This window comes from Trachypithecus francoisi, unplaced genomic scaffold (genome assembly GCF_009764315.1).
Source record: "Trachypithecus francoisi isolate TF-2019V2 unplaced genomic scaffold, Tfra_2.0 Lachesis_group6, whole genome shotgun sequence".
Taxonomy (NCBI): domain Eukaryota; kingdom Metazoa; phylum Chordata; class Mammalia; order Primates; family Cercopithecidae; genus Trachypithecus; species Trachypithecus francoisi.
Window position 1 is genome coordinate 18,986,921 of NW_022681471.1, and position 22,729 is coordinate 19,009,649.

At 48.0% G+C, this 22,729-nt stretch overlaps 2 protein-coding genes across 4 annotated transcripts in view; one reads left to right on the plus strand and one right to left on the minus strand.

Annotated features, from left to right (window-relative positions):
- The window catches only part of LOC117077865, a 41,431-nt gene that overhangs the window by 7,436 nt on the left and 11,266 nt on the right, over nucleotides 1-22,729 (plus strand). The window contains exon 3 of one of the 3 annotated variants that reach the window (XR_004434848.1): nucleotides 10,771-10,946. The exons of 1 other annotated variant lie outside the window; for it this stretch is intronic. Coding sequence is in view for 1 of the 2 variants with exons in the window: in XM_033201437.1 (XP_033057328.1) it covers nucleotides 1,837-2,669 (833 nt within the window). In the remaining variant the exon portion in view is untranslated. Of the gene's footprint in view, nucleotides 1-1,836; nucleotides 2,835-10,770; nucleotides 10,947-22,729 lie in introns of those variants that run through there. One more of the 3 variants, XM_033201437.1, reaches the window with a different exon arrangement.
- The window catches only part of AIFM1 (apoptosis inducing factor mitochondria associated 1), a 36,760-nt gene continuing 25,490 nt past the window's right edge, over nucleotides 11,460-22,729 (minus strand). Inside the window, 9 exon segments of the mRNA XM_033201436.1 lie at nucleotides 11,460-11,722; nucleotides 12,061-12,257; nucleotides 13,766-13,890; nucleotides 15,401-15,543; nucleotides 18,116-18,256; nucleotides 18,714-18,802; nucleotides 19,149-19,256; nucleotides 20,687-20,795; nucleotides 22,185-22,261. Of these exon segments, the coding sequence (XP_033057327.1) occupies nucleotides 11,651-11,722; nucleotides 12,061-12,257; nucleotides 13,766-13,890; nucleotides 15,401-15,543; nucleotides 18,116-18,256; nucleotides 18,714-18,802; nucleotides 19,149-19,256; nucleotides 20,687-20,795; nucleotides 22,185-22,261 (1,061 nt within the window). The 3' untranslated portion in view covers nucleotides 11,460-11,650.

The following is a 22,729-nucleotide window of genomic DNA, read 5'->3' on the forward strand; positions in this document are numbered from 1 at the left end:
TTGGGATTGCCACAATCCAGTGGGAAGTGAGGACAGGCCTGAAACATTTGCTAGACAGAGGCATAGCAGAGGCCCAGTGGAAATGGAGCCACTCTCCGGTTTCCCCACCCTGCCCCCACATCGGGGTTGAGGGTTGTTGTTGTTGAATGCAGAAAAATATAACAATGTGTATAAAGGTGCAGTATGAGTCACTTCACGGAATGTCTAGGCCCCTTTGCTGGCAGCAAACAAGCTTTCCAGCCCTCTTTTGAGGAAGCCATCCAACTCAGCGGCTGCTGCTGGTTTGTGTGTGTGAGGGTGTGTGAGTGTGCATGCGGGTCTGTGTGCAACATGGCTCTCTGGGCCTTGCCTGCCTATGTGCATGTCTGTGTGGATCTCACAGATGTGAGTGAGGGTGTAACTGTGTTCAGGGTGTGTGTGTGTGTGCATATGCGTGTATGTGTGGGCTCAAGTCTTGGATGTCAGGTCCCCTTGTGCATGCGTGTGTGTTCGTGGAGGGCGTGTGCATATGTCTGTCTGCAAAGCAGTATGGTATGTGAGCCTGTGTGTCTCAGGGTGTCTACGTGTACATTTTTTCCTCGTCACTGCCAAATTATCTTCCCATCTCTCCCCTCACGAAGAGAAGGGCTGACCGAGTGGAGCTAGCAATCCAAAAGGGAGGCGGCCAAGGACGAGAGAGGGACTGGAGGGAAACCAAAGCAATTCCACTCTTCAGAGGAACGTGTCAGCCAAGGATGAAACTGAAACCGAGACAGCAGCTCAAAGGCACCAGACCCTGGGATCGTCCAGGGGCTTCGGTTCCTCCCACTCCCCCACCCCCTCCAGCCAGCTGTGGAGATTAGTCAGCCCAAAATTCCCATCCCTACAGCCTCAACTTGGGGTTGAGTTTGTGATGCTGAGTTAGAACTTGGACCCGTGGTTAGCACGTGACCCCATTAGCTCCCATTATCACATTAACACAAATTAGTATATCAGATCCTCTCCTGGTCACCTAGGGGGGCTTGGGGAAGAGCTCACGGCTCGGGTCCTGCTCTAGGAGAAGAAGCCGGTGCCGTGGCATCAGGAGAGGGCACAGGCTGAGACTGCAGGTCAGCTTGGGGACAGAAAGAGGGGGCAGGGGGGTGTTAAGCTTTGCTGATCTGATCTTTTTCCTCGGTCGTGCTCTGGGAGGAGACACCTTGGGGAGGGGGCTGGTAGAAAGGAGGGGGCTTCCAGGAATAGCTGGGCACCGCCCTGTAGGAAAAAGGCCCGGGCTCTGAGGTCTGGGCAGGAGACAGACGGTATTTCTCCTGGCACACAGTGAGACCTGGGAACGTTTAGGATCCTTTGGATTCCCCCGCCCCTTCCCTTTCTTTATGGAAAGTCTTTAGATAACTTTCTCAGATGGTTTTGGACACCCTGAAAGCAGGAGAACTGGATGGACTGAGAGGGGAGGAGAGGCACCCAGAATGCTAGCACAGGGTGCAGCTTTTATTTCTTGGCACAGAAAAGAGGGACACACTCTGCCCATAGATTTTATGTCAAGTTGTATCACAGAAGTGGCCACTTCAGCTTCTGGAAAGGGCGAGGTTGGAGCCCCCAACAACTTTTCCCCACAGGTTCTGGCCACAAGGTTATTTTTGTGCCTTAATATTCTCAATATGTTAACTAAACAGCCACCTCATAACCACCAAGCACCACAAGGATGTCCAAGGCAGCATCATGGCTTCTAGAGCTCAGGGCCTGCAAGGAGTTAGGACAGGAAGTTCTATCTATGAAGACAGAGGTTGCAAGTTTGAGCCCCAGATGAGCCTCTTAGTTTTTTGTTTTTGCTTTTTTTCTTTTTTCCTTATATAGCTGCAGGAGACCGGGTTGACAGGCACGGAACATCTAACTGTCCCTCTAGATCCGGACTTGAGCAGAGTCTCTACCTCTCATCTCGGCCGAGCAGAGTGTCAGGCTGTGCCCCAGCCTTGGCCACAGTCTGCATCCCTGTGCTGGAGATGCGTTCTAAGTCTCATGGGAGCCAGGCTAGAGAGTGGCTGTTCAGGGAAACCCACCCCCAACGCCCTAGACACGACTCAAAGTTTCCATTCTACTGCCCGCGGGTCAAGAGCGCCATCCCCAGAGAGCAAAGACCGCCCGAAACCGCAATCCCTTTGCTGAAGTTAGGAGCCGCCCGGGGCTCTGTGGGACCTGGGAGGTGGCTCGAGAGACTTTGCAGAAGCACGCAGGAACCAGCCTCCGACCTGGGGCGCTCGGCCGTGGGGCTGATCTCCGTACTCTCCCGCCACTGGGGTGGGAGCGCGTCCTTCTCTCGAGTTCGGGGACCGCCCGAGAAGGGGGCTGGTGGCCTTTTTCTCTCCACCCCCTTTCTGGGCTCGCGCGCCTTCCAAGCCCCGATCCTGGTAGGGCTGAGCGCCCCAACCCGCCCAGCAGTGCTGGGCGCCTCTGCAGCGCCACCTGCACGCGGAACGCGGTGGCAGCGGCTGGAACTGGCGTTCAAGGAGGAGCAGCAGGAGGAGGACATATCGGCTCCTCTGCCCCCAGCTTTCTTCGCTGGCACCAGGCCTCCCTTCGCCGCCTCAGCCCCAAGCGGCCTGACCAGCCCAGCCCCGAGCCTTGTCCCGCGCCCTCCCCGGCGCAGGCAGCCAGCGCCCCAAGCTTCCACTCCTGCTGCTGCGTTCTGAGCGGCCTCCTGCCCCGGGCGCCTCTTCTGGGGAAGCAGTGAAGTCACACTGGGCCCGATCCGCTGACTCATGAGAATGAGACTCTTCCCCGCTCCCCGGCACACCTTTGAAACTTCCTCTCAATCCTTTCTTTTTTCTTTTTCTTTTTTTTCTTTTTTTTGCTGGAGTCTGGGTCTTTCGCCCAGGCTGGAGTGAAGTGGCGCGATCTCGGCTCACTGCAACCTCCGCACCCCACCCCCGGGTTCAAGCGATTCTCCTGCCTCAGCCTCTGGAGTAGCTGGAATTACAGGCGACCACCACTACGCCCAGCTAATTTTTGCATTTTTAGTAGAGACAGGGTTTCACCATGTTGGCCAGGCTGGTCGTGAACTGACCGCAGGTGATCCGCCCGCCTTGGACTCCCAAAGTGCTGGATTCCTTTCTTTCTGCTCCCACCTCCCTTCCTCCTCCGTCCTGACAGGCGAACTGGGGCGGCTCTGGGCTCCCGGGAAGGATTTGGTGGGGCAGCTGGGAGGGCAGTGGCGGGTGGGAGTCCCCATGGAGACCTCCGCTCCCCTGTTCCAACCTGGCCACTTGTGCTGTTCTGGGGGTGCACAGGGAATGCCCAGGAGGGAATTGCATGTTTGCAGGATTGGGCAAAGCTCTCACTAAGGTATCCTTTTGTAATTAGCCACTGCATTCAGGGAGTGCCTGCCCAAAGGAAGGGGTCTGGGGATCCCCTTCTCTCCTCAGAACCTTGGGACTGCCTGGGGGGTTCACCTGGAAGCTGATGGCTCGTCTTTGGAAACACCTGTTCCAATGAACAAGTGAGAACACAGGCTTGCTTCAGGCGGGATGTAGAACAGCTTCTGCCACTGAAGGGACAAGTGTGGAGTGTTCTGAGCCTTGAGCTGTTCTGGACCCCAGCAGCAAGTCAAGCTGATCATCTGAGAGGTCACTGGCCCTTTCTCCTGGAACTTGATAGTGGACCAGTTCATGATAGGGTGGGGGTGACTTGGAGGCCCAGAAGTCTGGGTTTTCATACCACTCCCTTGTGCCACTAGTTTGAGGGCAGTGGAAGGGATGAGAGGATTGGATTGTCTCATCACCTCTCCACTGGGGTGGGAAACCAGAGTCACACCCTGGTTGCTTAGAATATTAGTTTCCACAAGCTGCCTAAGGGCCTCAGGCCCAGGCAGGCAAGGCTTCAAGCTGGAGGAGCCCTGCTGGCCTCTGAAACACCTAAAGCTCCCCTTTCCTTCCAGAGAGGCATAGTCCTTGAGCATCCTTTCCCACCCAGCAAATCCTGGTACTGGATTGGCATTGTTTCCCTGTGTGCAATTTCCTTTTGTCTGTACGGTAAGCCAAAGCTGGGTGTTGAAGTTTGCAAGCTTCCTGGCTTGCTTGTCACTGCACTTCAGGGTACGGCTCTGCCAAGGCCATGGTCAATATGGAAATGGCCATGGACTAGGAGCAAGGGGGGTGGGAGGTAGAAGGGCTGATCTCAGGGCTTGGGCTTATATGGCACGAGGGAGCTTTTCTGAGCTCCTACCTTGGTATTAGGTTGAAAGCCTGGGTTATGATGGCTGTCCACAGAGCAGTTCTGTAGGCCATGTTTGTTAGGAATTGGGAGCCTGTAGGAATGCGTGTGCTAGGATCACGGCTGACAGTAGTCCCACTGTCAAGCCTTCCTTGGGGGAAATTCTGGGTTTGAAGCCAAACTTTAGCTTAGGGGCTGAAGGATAACCCGTTTCATGGAGCCCAATTTTGAGGCTGTCAAACTCTCCACGGAGAGGAAATAAGACAATGTACAATGTACAATTTCTAGGGGTCCCAGGTCCAAATGTAACTGGGTAGGTCAAAGAAAAATCAACTATAAACAAAAGCCATAAACTAAAAACAAAACAAAAACCAGCAAAACCTGTACATCTAGTAGAGCCAAAGGGACAGCAGAGGCATTGGGAGATGGCAGCCTCTCTAGACCTTAGAGGTAAACAGCAACTGAGAGATGGAGAGATGAAGAAAGTCCCATGCAAACACCGAAAGACTGTTGCATACACAGGAGGTCAGGGCTGAAGGTGAGAGATGATCTAGTCTGTGCTCTCATTTTACAGATGAGGAAGCAGAGAGCTCAGAAACTAGTTGCCCAAGGCCATCCAGGCAGTGAGCGGCAGCACTGCAGCTGAAATCCGGAAGAGTGTTCTTTTCACTGTGCTCCTCTGCTTTGGGAGAAAACACACGAGCAGGGAGCAGCCCCTGGAACCCGAAGAGGAAACACAGGGAAAAGGGAAACAAGGGGTGGCCAGGCACGGTGGCTCACACCTGTAATCCCAGCACTTTGGGAGGCCAAGGTGGGTGGATCACCTGAGGTCAGGAGTTCAAGACCAGCCTGACCAACATGGTGAAATCCCATCTCTATTAAAAACACACAAAAAATTAGCATGGTGGCATGGTGGCGGGCACCTGTAATCCCAGCTATTTGGGAGGCTGAGGCAGGAGAATCGCTTGAACCGGGAGGAGAAGGTTGCAGTGAGCCGAGATCACACCACTACACTCCAGCCTGGGCGACAAAGCGAGACTCTATCTCAAAAAAAAAAAAAAGGGGGGGCCGGGCGCGGTGGCTCAAGCCTGTAATCCCAGCACTTTGGAGGCCAAGGTGGGTGGATCACCTGAGGTCAGGAGTTCAAGACCAGCCTGACCAACATGGTGAAATCCCATCTCTATTAAAAACACACAAAAAATTAGCATGGTGGCATGGTGGCGGGCACCTGTAATCCCAGCTATTTGGGAGGCTGAGGCAGGAGAATCGCTTGAACCCGGGAGGAGAAGGTTGCAGTGAGCCGAGATCACACCACTACACTCCAGCCTGGGCGACAAAGCGAGACTCTATCTCAAAAAAAAAAAAAGGGGGGGCCGGGCGCGGTGGCTCAAGCCTGTAATCCCAGCACTTTGGGAGGCTGAGACGGGTGGATCACGAGGTCAGTAGATCGAGACCATCCTGGCTAACACGGTGAAACCCCGTCTCTACTAAAAAATACAAAAAACTAGCCAGGGGAGGTGGCGGGCGCCTGTAGTCCCAGCTACTCGGGAGGCTGAGGCAGGAGAATGGCGTGAACCCGGGAGGCGGAGCTTGCAGTGAGCTGAGATCGGCCACTGCACTCCAGCCTGGGCGACAGAGCGAGACTCCGTCTCAAAAAAAAAAAAAAAAAAAGAGGGGAAGACTGCAGAGATTCCGAGAGGAGGTGGGAGAATGAAAGATCTGAGGAAGAGTGAAGAGGGAGATGTGTAATCTCTGGGTGAAAGGAATGTCAGCTCCATCCTCTATGAAGCAGGGCAGTCTCCATATTCTTTCCAAAGTGATGACAGAGAAGACACAACCATAAAACGGGGAACTATGATTTGGTCGGTGAAGAAAAAGCCTAGAATAGGCTGGGCACAGTGGCTCATGCCAGTAATCCCAGCACTATGGGAGGCTGAGGTGGGAGGATCGCTTGAACCCAGGAGTTTGGGAACAGCCTGGGCAACAAAGTGAGACCCCATCTCTATTTTTAAAAATGCCTAGAATAGATAGAACAGTAAAGCAACTGGTGAAGCAATGAAGTTCCAATCGAAACTCATATCATACTCCCAGGAGTTAGGTGACACTGATAATCCCTGTTGACTTGTCTGTGGCCACCACTCAGTTATAAAGCCATTGAAGGAAGACTGGGACAATATATTATTCATCTTCCTATCTCGAGAGCCTAGTACACTATGGCATGCATTAATTGCTCAGAAAATGTTAAAGAAATGAATACATTTATTTGTACATTATTTATAAATTCAATACCTGTGCTAGGTGCTCCCTGAGAAGCATCTTTGTGTTGTACTGCAAATGCCAAGACATCCTAGGTGAGAACCTGCCTGGGAAACCACGTACCTCTGTCCCCCAACACAAGACACAACTCCTGGGCTTTCCCCAACCGAAACACAGACCTTGGAGGCTCCACCAGGACTAGGTAAGGTCTTCAGAAAGGCACAGGACTAGGCGAGTTTCACTGGGGTCTCTGCCTGATAGTGGTCCTCCAGAGGATATTTTGGCTATTTGTGTCCAAATTGTCAACCCCCTCTGGTCAAAGACCAGGAACACGGTGGTCAAACAAGTTGGGTTTATTGCTCATTGTGGCAAGAAAGAAGGCACCCCATGGGGGAATCATGACATGCCTCAGGAAGAGGGCGCTAGAAAAGACTTAGAGGATTCAGGTCGGGTCAGGGGATTTGGAGGAAGGTTTAAGGAAGTCAGGCTTTGTTCTGGACTGGATGCTGGTGATTCTGTGATTGGACTGAGTATCTTATCAACCCAATCTTATCTAAGAGGAGGGCAGACAAGAGCGAGGCTGAAGCTGCAATTGGTAAGGAAGCAGCAGCTACTCAGAAAAACCAGGATGGGGGTGGGGGGTGTTTGGTCATTTTCAAGGTTCAGGCAATGTTCATGTTTTCGTCTGTGTTCACATGATTATGGAGAGGTCTTGTTTTTGTCTCAATCCACCACGGTCACAGAGTAGCCTTGTATGATGCTGATGTCCTATGAATGTATGTTCAGCAGAACACCCAGATCTAGCCGTGAGTGCCAGGCCAGTTGGTAGCAACATCAAGTCCTGGCCGACAGTACCGGGCGAGCTTCCAGAGACGCCAGGGGCTGCTTTTCTTTCTGCAAATGTTCATTTTGAGAGGATCTCTGGTTTCCATCGAGGGCTTGGCAGTCCAGTATCTAAATATTTAGACCCTCCCTGTCCTCTTTGACCTAGTCACACCCATATGTAGAACCAGCCAGGCAGGGGAACGTCATCACTGGCTTGGGCTGAGTGTATCTGTGTGTGGTTTTGTGTGCGCGTGTCTGTGCCCGCCAGGAATTCCCTGATAAGATGGGAAAGAGACCAGAGACAGTCTTACTTCACCTCTGGGCCCAGCAGAACTTCCCCTCTGCCCAGAAAGCAAGGCACTGGGAGCGAGTCCCAACAATCTCTAGGGCAGCAAGGGTGCCTGGCTTTAGGTGGAGTCAGGGAAGGACGTACAGAAGGGATATGGCAGCGGCCAAACTGGAGAGGAGCGGGAAAGGGAAGGGGCAGTGGGGGAAGGGAGGGGAGAGTTCCTTTGTATAAATGGGTCTCTTGAGAAGCTGCTGATTTTCCTTCAAGGAAGCAGCCTGCAGTAGGTCACTGTGGAGTCCCACCCCCAGCCCTTTCTGTTTAAAGCCTCTTGTCTCCAAAACAGGCCCTGATGATTACAACAACAACAAAAAAATCACAAATGTTGACCTCATCCTTCACTAAGAGGCTTAATCTAACCCTTTTCCAATCAAACTTCCTTCCTTCCCTCAGTTCCACCTCTCCACCTTTAAAAACATTAGGACACTCCCTGCTGTGGCTTACAGGTAGCCAGGCAGAGGTTAGGACCATCACTAAGTGGTGCCAAGGACCATCTGATACCGTTTGTGAAATGGCCAAGGAAAGCGAGGTTGAAGTCAAATGGGTGGGCTCCAGATGCCTGCTCTTTGGGCAAAGCCTGCCTCTTCTTCCCAGGGTAGGTCTAGCACTGCACTGCACTGTGGTGTTGTCCAGCTGATCACAGACCAGGTATTGAGGGCCAAACCTTGACTGGCACTGCTTGTCTGTGGAGTCAGAAATCAGACCCTAGAGGCCAGTGGCTCATGCCTGTAATCTCAGCACTTTGGGAGGCCGAAGCGGACAGATCACCTGAGGTCAGGAGTTTGAGACCAGCCTTGCCGTGGTGAAACTCCACCTCTATTAAAAATACAAAAATTAGCCAGGCGTGGTGGTGTGTGCCTGTAATCCCAGCTACCCGGGAGGCTGAGGCAGGAGAATCGCTTGAACCTGGGAGGTGGAGGTTGCAGTGAGCCGAGATCACCCACTGCACTCCAGCCTGGGCGACAGAGTGAGACTCCATCTCAAGAAAAAAGAAAAGAAAAGAAAGAAGTTGCAGCCCAGGATCCTCAGGGGCTTGGGCAGATTAAATACATTCTGGGGTAAGTGGCAAGTTGTGACAATGAGTGAAGTGGTTATGATCTGAATATCCTCCCATAAACAACCTGAATTACAGATATCAGAGGCTACAAGACAGAGGTGCATTTTTAGTCAGCCCTGTTATCTAGCATTATCCAGCCAATTGACCAAGGACTTGCTCAGCACCTCACCAGGGTGCAGCATATGGTCCCCATCCTGAGAAGAAAACATGGGCTCTGCTCTGAGACAGCTGACAAAACCTTTAGAATGACTTAAAGAACAATTACACTCAAAGGTGCTAAGTGCAACTAGAATTCAGACAGAAATCATGCATGGGCACTAGTCCAACTGGTACCATGCTACCAAGGCAGGACTTGATGTAGGCCTTGAAAGATGAGCAGGATTTGGATAGGTAAAGGGTGGAGGGATGGTGTTCCAGATGTGAAGAGCATGAACACAAGTTTAAAGGTGGCAATAAACCAGGTGTGTGTGTGTGCATGTCCACATTAAAAGTCCCGGGGAAGGTGAGACAGGCAGAGTGGGCTTAGTACTACAGGAGACTTTGAACCTGATGTGGTTGGTGACAGGGAGTCACTGTACATTTTTAAACAGGGAGGGGACATAGACCAAGTGGTGGTTTAGGAAGTGGCCTAACAGCAGTGGTTGACTCAGGATGGCTGCTGTGGCTGATCTCTCCATTCCTGGCATGGCCACAGTACTTTTTGTGTCCTTCTATGGACGTAGCTCATTGTATTGGAGTTCTGCATCCATGTGTCTGCATTCCTCATCGACATCAGGACGTCCTTAAAAGCAGTGGCCATGTTTTATCCATCTTCCTATTCTGACATCTACCTAGCTCAGAGTAGGCACCCAATGAACACTGATTAGATGAACAGATCATTTAATTTCAATCCACTGAATTACAATGACATACCATAAAAGGATAACTACTGTCAAAGAATTTGACAAAACTGTATACAACACTAAAGCAAGACAAATCACAATTTGATCTTTTCTTAATGATTTGTGGAACACTAGGATCTTAGTCTTACCCCCATCTCAGTAAGCAGCAATTACTGCTGTATAATAATTTCTATATCACAGGATACTAGATGAGTTTTCTTTTTTTTTTTTTTTTGAGATGGAGTCTCGCTGTGTCGCCCAGGCTGGAGTGCAGTGGTGCAATCTCTGCCCACTGCAACCTCCGCCTCCCAGGTTCAAGCAATTCTCCTGTCTCAGCCTCCTAAGTAGCTGGGACTATAGGTGCACGCCACCATGCCTGGCAAATTTTTGTATTTTTAGTAGAGATGGGGTTTTACCATGTTGGCCAGGATGGTCTTGAACTCCTGACCTCAGGTGATCCACCTGCCTTGGCCTCCCAAAGTGCTGGGATTACAGGCGTGAGCCACTGCACCCGACTCTAGATGAGTTTTCTACATATGGATTTGGATATATCATTTGGATATGATCACATTCGACTAAACCTGTATCCATATAGTATTGCATATAGTATTGCATGGTATACCTATACTGCTAATTCTTATGGTGGAGATTTGGCCTGTTCTCCCAGAGTTAAGAAGGGATTTGGTTGAAGCTGAAACTGCCCTTAATCAAACCCAGTATTAAAAAAAAATCCAGACTGGTAATAATTTTTTTTTATATACATGGAGTTTCACAACAGGACTCTTGAAAGTAGTAACAAATTCCTCTTAAATAAGATTTGATGTTTTTAGGCCGGGCGCGGTGGCTCACACCTATAATCCCAGCACTTTGGGAGGCTGAGGCAGGCGGATCACCTGAGGTAGGTAGCTTGAGATCAGCCTGACCAACATGGAGAAAACCCATCTCTACTAAAAATACAAAATTAGCCAGGCGTGGTGGTGCATGACTGTAATCCCAGCTACTCGGGAGGCTGAGGCAGGAGAAGCACTTGAACCCAGGAGGTAGAGGTGGTGAGCCTAGGTTGCACCATTGCACTCCAGCCTGGGCAACAAGAGCAAAACTCCATCTCAAAATAATAATAATAATAATAATAATAATAATATTTGATTTTTGAAAGTTAAGCAATCTAAAATGCCAAACAATGAGTTGACTTGTGAAACTCTGAATTGTATTCCCAGGAAACAATCTGTCAAGTGAGGTATGCCCATAAGCATATTTTAGAAAAAAGGAGCTTAAGAGAGGACAGATGTCTGGCATGAGGACTACAGGCAGAAGAGTCAAGAGAAGATGGTCCTTCCACGAGTCCGTCTCCAGGTTAACTGTGAAGCACCAGGTCTCGGAACTCAGATTTGTAGTAAGTGCCCTTCTGTCCCCAGCAGGACCCAATCCCGTTCTGGGACAGGAGTTGTTCCAGGTTAAACGGAGTCTATTCCATACATTTATTTGTTCACTAATTCGACAATGATCTATGAAGCACTTACTATGGAGCAGACCCTGTGCTAAGCTCTGGAGATAAAACCGTGAGCAAGGCCTTAATGTCAGGGCTCCTGCTTCCAGGAAGTCATGGGCTAGCAGGGAGACATATACACAAGGATGAGGCTTGGAAGGCTGGGAAAGTCCTCAGAGATAGCGAACTTCCTGAGAGGAGAGAAGGGGAGTCGAGTGTTGTGGGCCGAGGCCACAGCAGGTGTGTGCAAAGAGGTCTGGAGGGATGAGGGAAGTTTGGAAATGAAAGGAGTTTCACAGGTGGAGTAGGGCACGAATATGTGGCTGAGAAAAATCCTGCCCTTGGTGGGTGCTGCAATTTGCTTGCTTTCTAATAGGCTTTCCTCCTTCACCCACCTGCCCCCTTGACAAGAGAACAAAATTTAATTTAGAAGAATCAGAATTTATTTCACTATGTGAACATTAAGAATTTGCCTACATAGTTGAAAATATTCACAAAGGGCTTGATCATTCACACTTATACACAGAGAAAGTCTGCAGAATAAAAAAATGCTCCTTTACCCACCCAACCCTTCGGGGTGGCAGTGGGTTTGCCAATTCCACTGCGGGGCTTCAGTCTTCATGAATGTTAAACAGTTTGGCTACTTCATTGAGATCTTCATGCTGCTCACCGTCCTTAATGATCTGAGGGAGAGAGAGTAACAATAGGTCCCTAACTCACTCCATGTGCGTTCAGGCCATGCCCACACAATGGGGCCACCTGGGGCAGTCCCCATATCACACTGGGAGGGAGTTGTGGGAACAGCTCTCTGCTAAACCCAAACAAGCAGCCTGCCAACTCCCAGGTCACCCAGCCAAGTCCCAAGTGAAAAAGAATGTTCCTGAGCCAAGGCTATACCTTTGTTCTGCTTAGGCACAATTTGACCTGGGGGACAATGCATCTCAGGGCACCTGATGAAGTTACAGGAGTGTTTCTGAGCCGTACTTCCCATCTTCCTCTAAGAGTTATGACGGGCACCTACCTTCCTTGCTATTGGCATTCGGTTAAAGATGTTCCATAGCACAATCCCCACGACCACTTTGTCCCTGAGGTAGAAGATGACACCTTTGCCATAGTCCTCCCCCTGGACGGGGGCCTGTGGAACTGCCGGGGTGCTGGGAGGAATAGCAATTTCTGAAGCCTCGGACTCTGTCTCACTCTCTGATCGGATACCAGTTCCTGTGGCCAGCCCCCAAAACAAATAAACATAGAAGCAAAATCAAAACTTCAGTTATTATGAGCTTGGGAAATTCTAGAAGCCAACAGTCTTTCAAGGCCTGCTTCAAGCTACTTCTAGAGGATTTGTTTCTCTATGCCCCCTCAGTAAACCCTGGCCTTTACCAGCCCCTCTCCAGTGACAAAGCCAAGGAAAGGTCTTCCTTGCCAGCTCCTGGGCACAGGGTCAGTCTGACTCAAAACTTCCCTCCCTTATTATCTCATTTTAAATTCATGCTATGAATATTTCCTGATATCTGGATTTCTTCAAACTGCAGAAGGCTGGTTCTTGTCCTCTAAGAAATATTCTAGAGCGGCATGGTCCAAATACAGTAGCCACTAGCCACAGCCATGTAAATGAACATCATTTCAAACTGAGTAAGATGTAAAATTCAGTTCCTTATCTGCACTCACCATGTTTCATGAGCTCAAAAGCCACATGTGGCTAGTGGCTAATGTACTGGACAGAGCAGAGACGGAACATTTGCATCGCAGCAGAAAGTTCTATTGGACAGTGCTATTAGACAGATACTTTAGCCAAAGCAGAAGGCACTTCCATATGGAAAAACCATAGTGAAGGCATTTCTTCCTAGAGAGAGATACGAGGGGAAGGGAAGGGTGGCATGGGAAGGGGGCACCTTGCCTTCTGAGAACCACTAGCCTCCAAATAACACTGTCCAGTGGACAGAGCAGTGACATGAATCCACTTACTAGGTTACTAGGAGAGATCAATTAAGGAATATGGAATACATTAGAATTACACAGGAAAAGGAACTACATATCCATATAATGTCTTACTTTCTCCTTCTTAAAGAGCACCTTGCCTTGAGACACCTCTGGCAAAAGGACACAGAGGTTAAGTAACTTGAGCTAAGGTCAAGGAATAAGGTCTCGGAGTTAATGAAGAGACGTGTGTGGGAGAGAAGTTCATTCCAAGAGAGGTGCCTCCCATCTAAAGAAAACCTGGCACTAGGATCTGCCAAATGGAATGAGAGGCAGCTAAAGAACTACTCAGCCCAGTTCCTCCCTGCCCAGGACCCATGGAGGACAGCCAGTCTTAAGTTAAGGCTCTCAGGCTGTGTTCTTGAGATTTGCCTGAAGCAAAATAATAAAAATGACAACTGAAAGAAAGAAAAAAATGCAACCTAAAAAGTTCAGGTTTTCTTGTTTTCTTCCTTAGATAGGTCTTCCCAGAGACAAATGAAACAACAGTGTCGTTGAGTTAGCCACTGTCCACTGTCTAGGACAGATACCCACAATATTTGAATCTATGCTTTGCCCAGGATACCTGATTTTGCCAAATCTCAGACCACTAAAGAGTGAGGACTTGAGGTTTGGTTTCTTTTAAAGCACAACATGAAGAGAGGCTTTCACTGACAGCCCCCGCTGGCCAATACAGAAACCCCTTGTTCAGGAGAATGTGGACCACTGCTTCTCAACACTCTCTAAGAGGAGTGCTGGGGCTTCCTTACCTGACTGCTCTGTGGCAGATTTGGGGTTGTCTTGTGCAGTTGCTTTTGCAAAAACACCAACTGTGGGCAAACTACTGTCCACAAGACCAATAGCTTCATAGCCAACGTCGGGGCCCAAATCACTCCTAACAAGAGAGAAGAGGGTGTTCTGTCAAGGGACTGTAAGGAATGACACGGTAGCACATATTTACCACGACAACGCACTTTTTTTTTTCTTTTTTTTTTTTTTCCTGAGATGGAGTTTCGCTTGTCACCCAGGCTGGAGTGCAATGGTGAGAACTCAGCTCATTGCAACCTCTACCTCCTGGGTTCAAGTGATTCTCCAGCCTCAGCCTCCTAAGTAGCTGGGATTACAGGCATCCACTATCACACCTGGCTAATTTTTGTATTTTTAGTAGAGACGGGATTTTACCATGCTGGCCAGGCTGGTCTTGAACTCCTGACCTCAAGTAATCTGCCCGCCTTGGCCTCCCAGAGTGCAGGGATTACAGACGTGAGCCACTGTGCCTGACCAACACCACACTCTTATGCTAACCAAAGAACTCAGTATGCATATCACGAGACGCCAAACTGATCTGCTGTTGCTAGAGCATCTAGGGATGACCATGAGAAAGTAAGATTAACCCTAACAGCTTTGACTTTTCCTTAAAAAGCCATTATACACGATCACATATCCATGCAGTGATTGAAATGTTCTTCAATTTATTCATGCTTTTATCCCATGCCACATTTGAAAAGTGATGAGGTCCCCACTTTTGCTATTCATACTTTCGTCTTGAAATTCCCTTTTGAAGCTTTAAAGAGTGTTCCACATTTACAGAATTCAGAATTTGAGATGTTTTATGGTTTCATTAACCTACGGTATTTCCCCTTAGCCTCCACTTTTCTTTTCTTTAGCTTTTAAAACGTTTTTATTTAAAAATTCAGACAAGCTCTTGGTATGTTGCCCAGGTGGTCTCGAACTTCTGGGCTCAAGCAATCCCCCAGCCTCGGTCTCCCAAAGTGCTGGGATTAGAGGCGTGAGCAACCACACCAGACCAGCCTCATCTTTAGGACTGGAATGCTTTCTGACATTCCTTTTTTTTTTTTTTTTGAGACGGAGTCTCACTCTATTGCCCAGGCCAGAGTGCAGTGGTGTGATCTCGACTCACTGCAACTCCACCTCCCGGGTCCAGGCAATTCTCCTGCCTCAGCCTACCGAGTAGCTGGGATTACAGGTGTGCGTCACCATGCCAGGCTAATTTTTGTATTTTTAGTAGAGACAGGGTTTCACCATGTTGGTCAGGCTGGTCTCGAACTCCTGGCCTCATGATCCACCCACCTTGGCCTCTGAGATATTTTGCCAGAAGTGCTGGTGCCATCTCCATTCATTCACCTAATCTAACAACGTCAGACGGAACACTTAAAATAACTTTTTTTCTCTTTTAATGTTTTACAAAAGGAGCAGTTTGGTGAAAAACCAGGACACTTTTGCCAGATGGCTACCTGAGGGTAGAATGTGTGGACATGAGATGGACTTTTTTCCCTTCTGTATGAAGCTAACTAGCTCATAATAAAACCAAACCATAACTCTGTGTTATGGTCCTAGAGATACTGAACTGTAATCAATGGGTCCCCAAGGCACACCACTATTACCAGAACATTGACTGATGCCAGTACGGCTTAGCAGCTCCAGTCATATTTTCTCCAGCCAATCTTCCACTCACAACAGCATGATCATGGTGCTCTACCCGCCTCCTTCCCAACTTTATATCATAGAAGCATGCAGCATCTCCTGCCTGTGGAAACAAATACATAACATGAACACATGATTAAAAAAAAAAAAAAAAAAAGCAAGTTAAAGACAAAATATAAACTTTGGGGGCTCAAAGAACACTTGTAATGGTAACCAATTCATGTTTTCCATCTACAGGCCAGAGTTGTACTTAAACTAACAAAAACAGCTGATAACCCATTCAAATTTTTTTTTTTTTTTGAGACAGGGTCTCACTCTATTGCCTGGGCTGGAGTGCAGTGGTGCGATCTTGGCTCACCACAGCCTGGACCTCCAGGCTCAGATGATCCTCCCACCTCAGCCTCCCAAGTAGCTGGGACTATAGGAATGTACCACCATGCCCGGCTAAATTTTTTTTTTTTTTAGAGATGGGGTGTTGCCATGTTGCCCAGGCTGGTCTCGAACTCCTGGGCTCAAGCAATGTGCCTGCCTCAGCCTTCCAAAGTGTTGGGATTACAGGTGTGAGCCACCATGCCTAGCCTGAGATCTCATTTTAAAATATCGATTCCAGGCCAGGAGCAGTGGCTCATGCCCGTAATCCCAGCACTTTGGGAGGCCAAGGTGGGCGGATCACAAGGTCAGGAGTTTGAGACAAGCCTGGCCAATATGGTGAAACCCCATCTCTACTAAAAATACAAAAAATTAGGTGGGTGTGGTGGCGAGCACCTGTAATCCCAGCTACTCGGGAGGCTGAGACAGGAGAATGGCTTGAACCGGGAGGCAGAGGTTGCAGTGAGCCGAGATCGTGCCACTGTACTCCAGACTGGGAAACAGAGTGAGACTACGTCCCAAAAAAAAAAAAGTCTATTCTGCTTCCATAAAGCTAACCTAAATCTTCTATAGTTCGGTTTACTTATGCCTACTTCCTGTTCTTTCCTTAACAGACAGGATCTTTAATAACCATGATTTGCAGAATATTCTTTTCTATATGTAGAAACCAGTTTTTGGATATGACTGCCTCTCACCTAGAAATGTTTTCTTAGATTTCTTTTTGTCATTCAGTATTCATTCATTCGACAAATATTTATGGAGTACTTATTATATACAAAAGTATTATGTTGTCTGGGTTGCTGAGACAAAACTGACATGGACCTTGACTATGAGGAACATACAACCTAGTACAGAAAGATACAGCCTTGCTCATAACTACAGAGCAATGTAAACAGTAATGTGCATATGAAAGGTACAGATTAAAGGAGTCAAGTATTCAAGCAGAGGGCAAGAACCTCCAGCCGGGGGTGAACTGGGCCAGCTTCATGAAGGATGTGGTATTTGAGCTCTCTAACCCTTTGTTCATCTTTGTGGCTATTTAGACTCCCCCAAAGCAACCTAAAAATCCAACGAGTAAGCAACGGTAAAGTAAACTGTGAATTCACTTAATGGAACATATAGTCATTAAACTGTTTACAAAGTCTGAAGCAACATAGAAAATGCTTACATTTATGGTGTTAAGTGGAAAAGAGCAGAATATATATATAGTATGCTTGCCACGAATAAAACAAACCAACAATAAAACCTACATGCAAGGAAACAAAGGGAAGGAAATTCACCAAAATATTAATGGTTGCTGCAGGTGACTTTCCTCTCTCCTTCTTGTCTGTCTTCTACATTGACCACATGTTACTTTTTTTTTTTTTTTTTGAGACTGAGTCTTGCTCTGTCATTGCCCAGGCTGGAGGGCAGTGGCGTGATCTCTGCTCACTGCAGCCTCTGCCTCCTGAATTCAAGTGATTCTCCTGCCTCACTCAGTCCCCCAAGTAGCTGGGATTACAGGCCTGTGGCACTACACCCGGCTAATTTTTGTATATTTTTAGTAGAGACGGGGTTTTGCCATGTTAGCCAGGCTGGTCTCAAACTCCTGATCTCAAGTGATCCACCTGCCTCAGCCTCCCAAAGTGCTGGGATTACAGGCGTGAGCCACTTTGCCTGGCCTACGTATTACTTTTATAACAAGTTAAAAAAATCCAGTACATTTCATCTTTTTTTTTTTAAAGCAAGGTTTGGAGGGGGAAAAAAATTCCTTCAAGGTGCCTATGTCCTTAGTTGCAGAGTCCATAAACACACACAATACACTTGTAACTAGCAATGGGGAAATTACCTCATGGTTCCTACATACTATAGTCTTGTTTGTGTCATAATAGATTGTAAAAAACAGCTAAAAATAGTACTCAAGGAAAATGAAAACAGCGTAATTTTCCTTTCTAGGGAACAGGTTATAATTGCTTCATCCTCCATCCTCCGGATTCACGTTTGAGCAAAGGGAACAGCAGATCCATCTGAAAGCTATGTGCATGCCCACCAGGGGTTATGCCAGTGGCTGATGCCAATAAGTAGAACCGGAAGAGTTCTACTCCTGCAGGCATGCACACTGCTCATTTTATCTGCCACTAGCTTGCACATGAGGCCATACCTGGTCTTCTGAATCAAGCAGTTCACACATTTCTATTCTGTACCCTCAGCCTCTAAACACTCTGACCCTATTTGGTTAGGCTGATGAGCTTTAGCACACCACCGGGCAGACCTGTTCACAGGCTAGGGAGAATGAACTGTGCCTGGTCATGCTGTAGCACACTTACCACCCAGATGTTAGAGCGTGCTTGTAGCTCTGCATTTACCCGGAAGCCACCAAAATCTGAGTCTATTTCCAGGCCACCAGTCTTGGCCAACTCAACATTGGGCTCCAGACCCACAGCCGCCACTATGTGGTCAGTTTCTACCTGAGGTAAAAAAGAAATAATTCAGCCAATTACCACAGTTCCCATGTATGCCTACAGGCGTTAACAATGGCCCATCATGCCATTAAGAATTGGGACTTCAAAAATCATGGGTTAACTTACCTCTGGTAAATGGGTTTTAAGTTCTATTTCATAAGCCTCCACCACCCCATCCCATGCACATCCCCCATGTCATTCGAACAGAAATCTGCCACCCTAGCCAGGACTCAAAACTCTGTGAGACAGATAGAAAGGGGCTAAGGGAAAGTGGTTCACAGGTGTCTCCTCTGGCTCTCATCATTCTGTTTTAATGGAGGGGTAGTTAATTCCGAAAATTATATCAGGTTAATGGCAACTGCCAGGAAAAATAATCTACTGGTGTCAAATGAAGGAGTAAGAACGAGGCAAGGGGAGTGGAGAACTGGAAGGCCTCCTGGCGGGCTGTCTTTTCCTTCCTTACCTTCCTGCCGTCTTTCAGCTTGATAAGTAACTTGCCACTGCTGACTCCAACCGATTGAACAATAGCATTTGGCATCACCTTAACCCCCTCTGTAAAGGCAAACAAGACCTGAGAGTGAGCCTACGAGGCTGTCACTTTCATGGGAAGTAGGGAAGCTGACCAGTGGTCTCCTTCATGGAAAAACCAATAATCAGTACACAGGCAGTTTTGGAGAGCCGCAAGAACCTACACCCATGGCTCATTTTCAGCACTTCCAGGAATTTGGGGCATGTGATTCAGAACACCTAGATGAACTTAGCTGACTGGAGAATGGTGGAAACATTTTACAGGCCAGGTGATAGGGCTTATGTCAAGGGGGTTCCCATAGAAGCGAAGTTTGCCTTAGGTCACACTCAAAGGAAATAGAGTGGCAGCATATAGAAACAGTCTCTGTACCTCGTCTGACTTTTTCCATGGTCCAGTTGCTGAGGTATTCGGGGAGGATCTTTCCCATATTTCCTTTCTCGGGGAAGAGCTGAATCACTTCTGTGCCCAAGGCTCGAGCTGGGAAGAAGAAACAGAGTAGTTATAGCAGGAAGCAAAAGTCAATCCTAGGAAGACAGTAAGAGAAGTAAAGGAGCAGGAGGCAGGCCTCATTAAAGACAGGGCAGAGCTGCAATCCAGGCCAGAGCGCCCACTTACAGGACACTGGGCATGAGGGCCTCGGTGCTCAAGTTCATTTGTAACGCAAATACAACAGGTATCAGAACTTCTGGCCCCAGATTAAGCTTCAGATGGTGAACTCTGTGTACTTCCACCCATGCAGTCACCTAAGGCTTACACAAGTGCTTTGCAACCTCTGAATAGGAAGCATCCTCCTGAAAAGAGCCCTGATTTCATATATCTGAAAAAGAACATTAAGATAACTAGTTGCCATGAAACATTCCAACTGGAGCTCACAGATCTGTCAAGCTGGGAACCATCATGTGCCCAAAGAAGGTTTTGGCTTTTTACAGGAAGCAGCAGTTCAAAGACACCTATAATTCTGTAGTCTGCATTGCCCTTATCATCTTCATAAGTTAATATTTTATTTTTTTTTTTTTTTTTTTTTTTTTTTTTGAGACGGAGTCTCGCTCTATCACCCAGGCTGGAGTGCAGTGGCCAGATCTCAGCTCACTGCAAGCTCCGCCTCCCGGGTTCATGCCATTCTCCTGCCTCAGCCTCCTGAGTAGCTGGGACTACAGGCACCGCCACCTCGCCCGGCTAGCTTTTTTTTTGTATTTTTAGTAGAGACGGGGTTTCACCGTGTTAGCCAGGATGGTCTCAATCTCCTGACCTCGTGATCGGCCTGTCTCGGCCTCCCAAAGTGCTGGGATTACAGGCTTGAGCCACTGCGCCCGGCCTCCTTAATATTTTATTTCTAAGGAGTCCTGGCATAGAGGGTAGAGGAAAGGAAAGAAAGCACTGCTGTTGGCAGGGTGCAGTGGCTCACACCTGTAATTCCAGCACTTTGGGAGGCCGAGGTGGGTGGATCACCTGAGGTTGGGAGTTCAAGACCAGCCTGACCAACATGGAGAAACCCCGTCTCTACTAAAAATACAAAATTAGCCAGCTGTGGTGATGCATGCCTGTAATCCCAGCTACTCCAGAGGCTGAGGCAGGAGAATCGCTTGAATCTCGGAGGCAGAGGTTGCAGTGAGCAGAGATCGCACCATTGCACTCCAGCCTGGGCAACAAGAGCGAAACTCCGTCTCAAAAAAATAAAATAAAATAAAATTAAATTAAATTAAAAAGCGTCGCTGTTAAGTTGCTCAGGTGACAGCTTTTTGGTCACCAAGGGATCCCTCACCAGAACTAATCTCAGTGCTTAGCTTTTCACTGTATAAACCTTAATTAAACTCTTTCTATGGATCCTGCCAAACACATCTCTGGGATTCACAGAAAAGCTGTATAAGACTAGAGAAAGAATATCAAGGTCACTCCTCAATACTCACCCTTTCTGCCAAGAGCACAGGCCAGTTCGCTACCAAGGAAGCCCCCACCGATAATCGTAATTGATTTGACTTCCCGTGAAATCTTCTCCAAGCTTCTAAAGTCTCCAATCTGCAGGACCACATCAGTTTAGTCCATTAATTTCCAAAAGGGGCATAGGATAATAATACTAGGAAGTAGTTTCTTCTAAATCTTTGGCAACAGTAAATTTTCTCCTTGTATAAAGTGACTCAATTATAACTTCTATGTTATTAATGCAAATTTCTTTCTTCATGGTAAAATTCCTTCTATAAACAGTGGTTCTCAATTGGTGGCAATTTTGTCCCTATCTTCCCCAGGAGGACATCTGGCAATATCTGAAGACATTTTTGGTTGTGAGGGCAAGTAGGTGCTCCCAGCATTAGTGTACAAGAGGCAGGATACTGCTAACATACTACAATGGCATAAGACAGCCCCCACTACAATTATCCAGCTCAAAATGCCAATACTGCAGAGGCTGACAAACCTTGTTCTAGGAAGAACTTAAAAGACAGTACACAGTCTGGCCAACAGGGTGAAATCTCATTCCTACTAAAAATACAAAAAAAATTAGCTGGTCGTGGTGGCACATGCCTGTAATTCCAGCTACTTGGGAGACTGAGTCACAAGAATCGCTTGAACCTGGGAGGTGGACGCTGCAGTGAACCAAGATCATGCCACCGCACTCCAGCCTGGGCGATAGAGTGAGACTCAGTCTCGGAAAAAAAAAAAAGACGGGGCCGGGCGCGGTGGCTCACGCCTGTAATTCCAGCACTTTTGGAGGCCAAGGCAGGTGGATCACAAGGTCAGGAGATTGAGACCATCCTGACTAACATGGTGAAACCCCGTCTCTACTAAAAATACAAAAAATTAGCTGGGCATGGTGGTGGATGCCTGTAGTCCCAGCTACTTGGGAGGCTGAGGCAGGAGAATGGCGTGAACCCGGGAGGCAGAGCTTGCGTGAGCCGAGATTGGGCCACTGCACTCCAGCCTGGGCAACAGAGCGAGAACCTGTCTCAAAAAAAAAAAAAAAAAAAAAAAAGACAGGACAAATCTTATCCCTGAAAAAATGACAGCAGTTTTTATATGCACAGTGTTAAGCAGCAGAACACCCCCTTGCTTTTTCTTTAGGTACTTTTTTCTCTGAAGTCTCTACACAGCACTTGCAATGAAAATGCCAACAGGCTATAAGGGGTTCCAATGAATCAAACGCATCAGGAAAAAACAACTATGGAAGAGCAATCAGAGGATCTATTGCAAGCAATACAAACACTCCATTTTTTCCGTAGGAGCTTAAAACCCTTGAGTGAGGTATCTGAGGTGCAGAGAGAGGAAGTGACTTGCTCAAGGCCAGATAACAAGTCTGGAGAAGAGCCATAAATAGAACTTGGATCTCCCAAGTCCCGGGTGGGTGCTTGGGGACTGTAAGATTATACTACCTCTTCAAAACAACACAAAGAAAACACTAAAGCAGACAATTACCTTTCTGAAAAGCGTTGTTCTACTCTTCACCTCTGCTCCAGCCCTATCAATGGCAGACAGACTTCTTGGAGTACCTCCTGGAATAAGAGAAGGAAACCCTTTAGCCCAATAAGCAGAAGCTAGCCCAAACAATACTCCCTCCACCACACAAAGGTGGAGCCCTCTTCACTTAGCACCATGGCGGCAACAACAGGATAGGATATGAAGGCTTTGTTTGCCTTCAGCTCGCCTCACAGCAGGCTTTTTGTCAGTTGTCTTTGAGAAGCAGATTTGAGAGTCTGTCTTCAAGGGGTACACCCTCCCCCTAGGTGGCCAAAAGGCCTTACTTTTGGCTTCCATGTTCTCTTCTAGTTTCTCATGAGGATTTGCCAGCTAGCATAGCTACATGGGTTTGATGAATTGCTTATGTCTCCTCTCTTGGTTTCTGATTGCAAATGGCAATGAAGCCACAAACAACATCACTTTCAGGGCACAGGGCACAGGGTGAAGGCTAAGCAGGGAGAGAAAAAAGGGCAACTTCTTCATGCCTTTACCGGGAGAAGAGC